The sequence below is a fragment of the Scomber japonicus genome, chromosome 5 (assembly GCF_027409825.1).
Source record: "Scomber japonicus isolate fScoJap1 chromosome 5, fScoJap1.pri, whole genome shotgun sequence".
Taxonomy (NCBI): Eukaryota; Metazoa; Chordata; class Actinopteri; order Scombriformes; family Scombridae; genus Scomber; species Scomber japonicus.
Window position 1 is genome coordinate 9,226,716 of NC_070582.1, and position 9,295 is coordinate 9,236,010.

The following is a 9,295-nucleotide window of genomic DNA, read 5'->3' on the forward strand; positions in this document are numbered from 1 at the left end:
TTTTTGGTGTTTTGCTGTAAAAAGGCAGAAGAAGACATCATGTGGAAAGCCAGTGCGACTGGTTTTAATCCCACTGGGACAAACCAAACCAGTGTAGTTGTATTCATGGCTTTGTAAGAGATTTTGGACAAAGGCAGCGTCCAAGTGACCTATTTCAAACTTCATTCTTCTTCCAAATGTACACTACATGCTTTTAAATAATCAGTTTTACCGGTATTATTGTATGCTCTATATTTATAATCTTAAAAAAACTAGGTTTAAAATCTCAGCCCTCTATAGAAGTGGGCTCAGTGTGAGTGGGGGCAGTGAAGCTGACTCGGACGTCCCGGGGGTAAAAACCCTGAAGAACCCCGTCCGAAATAACATCTGGGAGACCTGTGAGAAAAGACAGACTGGATTCATCATAAAAATACACACTAAAATACACAGTGGATGGATGGCTGCTTCTGAGGGTCAAAATGTCTCAGAGTAGATTGAACACATCTCTTGTTTCCTACCTGATGTGACTTTGGAGAGATAAGGATCATGGAAAAATCCCACAACTCGCTGATGTGGCAATTTATAACTGAGGAAACATTAAGGTTAAAATTATTAAGTTCCTAAGTTAAAGGAAAAAAGGTGATTGATTACATTGTTATTTGTGCAGATCACCTTGATATTTGTCTATTAGTGTGACTGTACTGGCAGGATGTGGCATGTATTTACATTAAAGTCTGATTGTGCCACATGCTCAATAAGCTTCTATTTTATACTCTTTTCTTTCACACTTCAGCTTTGTTTGAATGAAACCTGCAAGACTGCAGAGTTTAAAGAGTTAAACCTTTCTCAAAACTAAGAAAACAGCACTGGAAACATTTTACTGAGGTTCAGCTACAGGTGAAAATATGATCATGACAGATGAAGAGAGTCGTCATTCTGCTTTAAGTGTAATAAGTGTATTAATGGTGTTACAGAGACAACAGGAAAGTCACACAAAGCTCAATACTCCAGACTACTGTACATTAGGGCTGGGCCAAAAAAATCGATTTTTATATTAATCGCAATTTTCTAAAATCGATTCTCATACAAGAATCGATTTTTATTTATTTATTTAATTTTTTCCCCCCTAAGACCAGCTAAATGTATCAGTTTAGTTTATTGTAAGATGTTGGCGGATGAGAATGTTTTTTGTGAGGGCAGGTGCACAGTTTTAAAAATAAATCTCACAAACTGATGTGATGTGTGTATTGTTTTTTGTAAATATGACTTATGATGTATTATCAAGTGTTTGGTTCAACCTGTTCTTGTTTAAGGAAAGAAAATCACAATAATTGAAATATAAAATCGCAATACTTGGTAAAATCGATTCGCAATACTCGTTTAATCAGAATCGCAATTTAAATCGAATCGGGACCCAAAAATCACTTGAGAATCGAATCGGCCCAAAAGCATATCGGCCCAGCCCTACTGTACATTCCTGCCTGCAGACACAGTACTTTAACACACAATGACTCAAAAACTGGAAATACGAGTAGAAATCTCACTTGTAATCTTGACTGTCCAGGTCATCAAGTGATCTGAAACGAGAGCACAGACCTACTTAACACTTCCTGCAAGGACACAGTGGAAATGAAAGGTTTATGTGTGTGTTCACAGTCCTAAAGCTAAGATTAAATGCAGCACTACATGATAAAGAAGTAGCTTCCTTTTGCTTATAAAGTTACAATATGTTTTAATCCTACTCTCCCACACACACTACTCTCATGTATTCAGTTCAGTAAAAAGGAGACAAACTATTAAACCAATAACACTGAAAAAGACAAACAGTTATTATGTTAAATATCTGCACATTTCCTTCCTCACTCTCTGATCATTATGTATGAGCCAGTGCTTCTGCTCCCTTCAACTGTGAGAAATGTTTCTGCAGTTCGATTATGTTGCTGCATTGCCCCCAATCCAAAAATAGGGGGATCTAATTATAGCAATATCTCTAACATCTGCGGGTGCAGTCAGGAGGAGTTTGGACTGAAGGGGAACTCACTCCATGCTGCTGATCTTGTTTCCCGTGTGAAAGTGTTTAAGGTGGAGGAAGTCCAGCAGCACCTGCGGCACGTCGTCGTCTTGATAGATGATGTCCTGGCAAGCCAACACAGTAGTTATTGGTTAAAGTGGGTTTTAAATCTGAATCATGTGATGTTACTGTAGCATATGTTGTGGTTAATTCATTTCAGTTGGTGCAACTCCACTAATTTGTTTGTATCGCTTTTTCAGTTGCTGCAGGCCGATGGTGGTATCCCCCCCTTCCTGGGTGATGTCATACAAGTGTGTGTGTGTCTGTGTGTGTGTGTGTACGACTGTCATGTGTGCTTGGGTGACTTATATCTTATTCTCCTGCCCCACCGGTAGGCCTCAGCTCCTGATTAGGTTCCCTTTCCCCCCCTTCCTGTATGAATGGGGAAAGGGAACTTAAAACTTGGAACCACAGCTCCTGCCTGTTGCGTAGATAAACCTGTGTGTCTTGTTAAAGGTTATATGAAAGGTAAACTATTCTTTGGGTGAAATTCCCAAGGTGGCATTGTGAGGCAACTTGTGAGGCTAGTAAGGGTGTAAAATCAACATAAGCTTATTGCCCTAAAAACCCTTGATAAAATGAACTATGAAACAAGTGTTTGTTTTATTAGGTCACACTATACTGACACACTTAGTCTTAGCAGCAGTGTTGCCAACTTCACATCAGCACCTTTTCACACTTTACTGGGCGTTCTCATCCATGTGTTTGTTACCTGGATGTAATCTTCCAGCTCCTGCCTCCTCTGCTCCAGAGGTTTGGTCCTCAGGTGTGGGTTTCTTTTACTCGGGTAATCAGGAGTCTGGATGATCTTCCTGAGCTGAAAGCATCAAAGCAGAAAACACAAACCTTCAAATCGACTGTAATGAAGCGGTTATGATAGCAGACGACATGTAGAGCGGCTGAAATGAAAGGGAGCGCAAATGAGGTGGAAGAAAAAGTTTTATAATGAGCTTTTACTTCTCAGTTGTCAAAGTAACAACATGGGGAGAAACACTTATCATTATTAAGTCAAAACACTGTCATTATGAATAGATCAAATCAGTTTGAAGAATCTGAATTATCTGATAGCTCAACATATTGTGCAAAATTTTAATTAATCCTTATTAAAGTGGGGAAGCTGCCTTCATGATTTATGCACCAAAACTATACACACCTTACTCCTTTATATCAAACAGGCAACCTTTTTTTTAAAAAAGTACTGAAAACATATCTTTACCACAAAGCTTTTAGATAGTGATAGTGTTAGTTTTAGTGTTTAATCTTGTGTTTTAGACTCATTTTTAAAATCTATATAACTTTCATCTCTTCTTATTTGCTTTAACCCTTGAACAGGCAGCGTGCACCAGGAGATACAGACTCTTTAACACTGTTGGAGCATGATGAGTTAAGGTGGATGTTTAATTGTATGTGCCTTAAATTGGTAGAATTGAAGCTTGTTTGTAGGTTCTTACTTTGATATAAATGATAAAACATCAGTTTAGAAACTAGTATGTGTGATATTAATGATGTGATTAATGATCACTTATCTCTATTAGATAAAACATGAATTAGTTTTTTACCATTATGACCGTTTTTATACCTTAATATGGAACAACGTATCGCAGAAATGTTTTACTTTAGGTGCAAATAAGATAACTAGTAACATCTAATTATGTTTTTTACATCTCATTTTGCCTGTTTACGGGTTAATGTTGGGTTTTTTTCTTAACCTATGCTGCATTTCATATATAAAAAGGTGCTATATATATATATATATATATATATATATATATATATATATATATATATATATATATATATAAAGTTCCTCTTTCTATTATTATTATTATCTTGTTTAAAATGCAACACATTTGGAAATGCTCAAAGTGAAGCTCCCCTGCTGCATGTTAACTATCTAGTTCTATGCTATAAAACCACACTGAACAGCATGATAGATACAGTAAGTGCCCATACACATTTCACACAGTAACATTCATTCAATAGTAATAATAGTAGCAGGAACGAGTTGCATTTACATACTTTTCTGTGCAGAGTCTGAAATTCGCTGTTTCTTCTGAGCACAAAATGTTTCCGCCCATTAAACAAGACTTCAACTCTGAAAAGCTGCAAAAAGAAAAAGAAAAGACAGAAGTTATTCACAATGTGTCATTTACTGAGTTTAATGTTTAAAAATGACATCAAATATATACTGTACTGTGTTTTTTGTCATTATCATGTTCCTTCTCCTTATCTGACATGGTTCTCTAATTTGGTTATATATTTAATAGCAATAAAGAGGATTAAGAGATTAACAAACTTTAAAATAGTTCCCTTTTTATTGTCGACATGTACATCAGTGTTTGTTGACCATGTACACACCACCAGATTTAAAACCCTCCATGACTTCAACTGCAGACTTTTGCAGACAGAATCAAATTTAATTCCAGGTTTAGCCGATAAATACAAGAGATGCTGCAGTTTGGTGCTGAACCAGCTTCAGCTAATATAGATTTCTATTTTAAGCTTAATGTAAGATTTAATTTGAGTTAATTTACCAGCAATATATTTACAATGTTTATGCAGTTAAGTGGTTATATATTTGTTCTTTAGTATTTACATATTTACAGATTCAGATAGTTACACCAGCATCTTTTGAAACTGTTAAAATAGTCTTTTGAATCTATTTCTGTGGTTTTACCTCATTATAGTTGCATTTGTCTAGGTCTAAGTCGTTCCTGGCCTCCGATTGATGGGGTTAGTGACCTGGGGAAGTGGGGTTGTTGTTGTATTCTCATGCCGGGAGCTACAGTAAAGGTCTGCCTAAAAGTCATCTGTCTCCATCCTGCTGTTTTCTCTTTGAAGAGTGTCCAAATACCACCTATCGAACCCTCACGTTACATTATCATAGCTCCCCTTTTGTAGAATAGAATAATTTCCCTTCTGTAAAAAAAAATGTAGTATCAGATGTTACAGATTAACCTAAAGCAGGAAAAATGTCTTCAGAGTCTCACAGTGCAGACAGATATATTTCAGATATGAGTATGATGAAAAAAGTATATTAAACATGTTTGTTGGTTTTGACGTGTAAAGTTTGAATGCCAATACAACAACAACATTATTTCTCCACCAGGAGGAGGTGCAGATCTTCACATTTTAGTTGACATAAATCTCTCGTGCATCAACTGTATGTGAGATGAGATGCATCCTCCTCATCTCTGTACTGGATGCTGCTTTGTGAGTAACATGAGTCTATCATCTTGTGGCGCATTATTCCTTTTTTTTACTTGACTTAAAAGGACAATTTCACAAGTATGTCTTAAAATAGCAGTCAGGTGCCAGTTTCTAACATTGAAACAGGTTTTACCCGCTAATCATTCCTGCTGTTCACCATGAGAAGATTCCCTTTAAATTAGCTGATAATTTAAGTGATAGTAGACAAAACCCACACTTTTTTTTTTTTTTTTTTTAAGATTTTGTTGGCATAGATGCCTTTATTTATCAGTAGACCGACAGGAAACATGGGAGAGCGAGGGGGGGTGTGACATGCAGCAAAGGACCTCCGATCGGGATTCGAACCGGGGTCGGCTGCGTATGTGGCATGCGCTCTAATCACTCGACCACCTGCGCGCCCCCACACTCTTTTTTTAAGCAACCAAAATATCCAAAAGTTTAATCTGACGTCAATATGAGACTTCAGCTGGCTAAGGTAGTGAAATTAAGTTGGTATCTACCACAGTTACAGTCTTTGTGTTTTCCTGTTCAGCTCCGGTGGAAGTATAGCAACAAAAAGAGAGACTTTATTTGACTGAAGCCTCATTATCTTTACATAAACTTTTAAATACATTTTCTGAGGCTTGAGGACTTATGTTGAAAGTGCATTATGAAGAGATCTTCTCATGGACAGTCTGAACCGGACAGATGAATACAGCAAGAAAAAGGTCAAAGTTCACGATTGTTTTAGGACAGACTTGAGACATTGCAGCACAGTCTCAGCGGCTCGTCTGTTATGCTTGTTTTTATTGCTTTGTTTTAGCTTGTGTTTTGGGTGTTGGACGTTGGCCCCCGCTGGCATCTATATTTCAATCCTGCTTTTTTTTTCTCCATTCATCTCCTGTTACTCAATAAACTATCATTTAACTGAGTCCTCTTCATTGGAGTTCAACTGGAGTAAATTCCCCACACTGGTGTGAACTTCAAAATCTAAGTGTGAATGTGATTGGTTACACATTTATAACGAGGTGATTGTTCTCTAGCAGTCTGACTCACACTGGTCTGTTTTACAGCTCCATGAACTTACTGAAAATGACTTTATAGCCAGGACAATAAACTGGTGTGGAAAACTTAACGTAACACATAAACAGACTTATTAAACTGAGAGTCCACTCATTCTCCCGTTTTCCTCGACTCAACAAATCTCCGGGCAGGATACACCCGAGCCGAGCCTGCGGTTCCAGATGTTGGTTACTGTGTGTTTGTGTATTAAGAGAGAGGTGTTGTACTGCAGTATAATGTCACCACTGTTTTATGCAGCCTTTATGTCCAAGTGCAGAAAAAGCTTCAGACGAGACAAAAAAGTTGTTTATCAAATGGTCTGACACATATAGTGAAGAAGAGTTTGGTTTTGTTCTTCTTCCTTAGATTGATTCTTTTTAACTTTGTGAGACTTTTGCTTTTACTCTGCTACTTTTTAGATAGAAGGGTTGCAGTGAATGAATGAATCAGACATGAAACAATGTGAAAAATCCAGTGTTGGAGTACTATAAGTACTTTTACTAATGTATTGCACTTATGACCAATTTGAGTGCTTCCATTTTATTCTACTTTATACTTTTAAACTTCACCACACTTCAGAGGGAGTTGATATTATTTAGTGATTCATCGATTTTATGTTTGGGTTTATAAAATGGTCAAAAATGATCAAAAATGTCAATCACAACACACCCGAAGATATTCAGTTTATCATCATAGAGGACAAAATGAGCCAGAAAACATTCACATTTAACCAGAGGATTTGGGCATTTCTTCTCATGTCCCAACTCTCAGCTCTATATTTTTATCTTAGGTAAAAGATCTGGATACTTAAGACTTTAAGCTTTTCCTCCTGCAGCTCAAACAACATACCTGAAGGTGTGTGAGCGTTGCTGAAGTTGTGTATCTTCAAAGCAAACATCCTGCATTTCAGTGTTGACTTTTACAAATGGAAAGAACATGAACTCAAGTACTGTGATACAGTTTTGCAGTACTTTTACTGTAGTAGTATTTAGGCAACCTGCCACATTATAGTTGTCAGAGAGAAATATTGTACTATATGTTTTATGTCAGATTAAGATTACATTACAAACAAAACTCATAATCTTTATAAAATAAGATGCATTGTTAAAGATGAGGCATTGTTGTTGTTACTTGAGGCTTCAACAAATAAAATATAGATTACACAACTAAAGGAAACAACACAGAGTCATTTTGATACTTAGGCTACGTTCACACTGCAGGCCTTAATGCTCAATTCCGCTTTATTGCTCAAATCCAATTTTTTTGTTTGGCTGTTCATATTACACTTTTAAATGTGGCCTCCTGAAGTGACCCGCATGCTCAGTTGATCATTAATGACGTCACGCACAGAACGGTGTTTACGGAAGCGACCATGGCAACAGCAACAGCTGGTGAAGTTACTGCAAGTCTCATTTATGGCCTAATGTTAAAAACTGTGCCACATTACAGATTGCAGTTGCATTAAAAAAACCCCGATATGTATCTGATTCAGTACCACATTTGAAAGTGGCCTGAATCGGATTTGGAAATGTCAGATTCTTGTGCTGTTCACATTGTCAGAAACAAATCAGATATGGGTCACATTTGAACGAACAAATCGGATTCAGGTCACTTTTAACTGCGGTGTGAACGTAGCCTTTAAGTGTATTTTGTTGTCAATACTTTAGTAGTTCACTTAAAGGACCCAGTGTGGGGGATTTAGTGGCATCTAGTGGTAATGTTGCAGATTGCATAAAACTGAAAACTCCTGCCCTCCTTTTCCCTTCCAAGCATGAAGGAGAAACTATATTGGCAGCAAAACTTGCAAAAAAACCGTGAAAGTCTCTCTCTCTAGAACCAGTGTTTGGTTTGTCGGTTCTTGGCTACGGAGGATTTGCTGCCGGTGGAACATGACAGGCTCTGTGGAAGAGGACCTGCTCCCTATGTAGACACTTAAGACTCATTCTAAGGTAATGAAAACTCAACTACTGTTATTTTCAGGTGATTATACAATAATTAAAACACACTTATGAATATTATATTACATTTCTGCAGTCTGTTCTGCACGTCATTTTCCACTTCTGCCTGTTTAAGGGCAGGATTGTGGCTTAAATACATGTCTTGTGTTGAACATATGTATTGTAATATCCCTTTAACAGTATGCACAAGCAATCATTCCAGATATATAGAGACTTATTTATAAATCTTCCTTTTATGAATTTGGGCTCCTACCCCTCTAACATCCTTTGCACGCCCCTGCTCTGCACCTCTGAACAGAAGCTCGAATGAGGACTTTAATTTAATTGGCTGGTGTTGCTACTTTTACTAAGAAATACTATAAAACTGTTACTTCTATTGCGGTATTACTGTGCCATTGTGATATATAGTTTCACCAGAGTAACAGGATCAGGCTTCATCTCGCACCTCTGGATAGAAATCAAAGAAAATCCGCGCTGAGTTCACTTTCACTCCTCCTGCAGGTAACCCGGCTCACCTGGCGTCGCAGTTCACCTTCACTTTTAATACTTTACTACCACACAGTACACAAATAAGTAGTGTATACTCTGTTTTATTATTACTGCAAACCAACAGACGTGATTGTGGATGCATTAAAAAGTCTTAATGTTGCTGCAAAAGTTCAGATTCAAAGATCAGACAGTCAGATCGCGTCCTCACCTTTTTAGTCTTTCCCGACTCATCCACTTCCCTCTCCATCGATGGTATCGACACTTCAATCATTAGGAAATCTTCTTCCACCACCATCAGACGCGATCAGTGATCAGTGTGCAACTTTCTACAACTGAGCAGAAACTGTATAGTCACGTCATGCGAGTTTTCTCTGCGTCTAGGAACTGAAATCAACAACAACAAAAAAAACCCGTATGAGTCCGTTTGTTGCGTCTCTGCAGGCGGTTTGTGCTCCACCTACACACTAATTGGACAAACCCGAGTGCAGGCGCGTCCAGGTCCATTAAAGGTGCAGTCCAACATTTTAGAGAAAAAGGTCCAGCAGTT

At 37.7% G+C, this 9,295-nt stretch overlaps 1 protein-coding gene across 1 annotated transcript; it reads right to left on the reverse strand.

Annotated features, from left to right (window-relative positions):
- Positions 1–265: 265 nt before the first annotated feature.
- Positions 266–9,043, reverse strand: snx22 (sorting nexin 22). The gene is made up of 7 exons (XM_053319506.1): positions 8,957–9,043; positions 4,070–4,153; positions 2,763–2,867; positions 2,021–2,115; positions 1,524–1,556; positions 498–565; positions 266–375 (listed from the first exon to the last, which is right to left on the reverse strand). Exons 1-7 carry the CDS (start codon positions 9,041–9,043, stop codon positions 266–268), a joined length of 582 nt encoding a protein of 193 aa, XP_053175481.1.
- Between the last annotated feature and the right edge of the window lie 252 nt (positions 9,044–9,295).

Bases quoted from the DNA above. Each gene is read 5' to 3' on its own strand.
- snx22 (XM_053319506.1), bottom strand. From the start codon at position 9,043: ATGGTGGTGGAAGAAGATTTCCTAATGATTGAAGTGTCGATACCATCG. The intron at 2,868-4,069 runs GTATGTAAATGC...TGATGCTTTCAG, and splicing joins TTCAGACTCTGCACAGAAAA to CTCAGGAAGATCATCCAGAC. The intron at 566-1,523 runs GTGAGATTTCTA...ATGTTTCCTCAG, and splicing joins CTGGACAGTCAAGATTACAA to TTATAAATTGCCACATCAGC.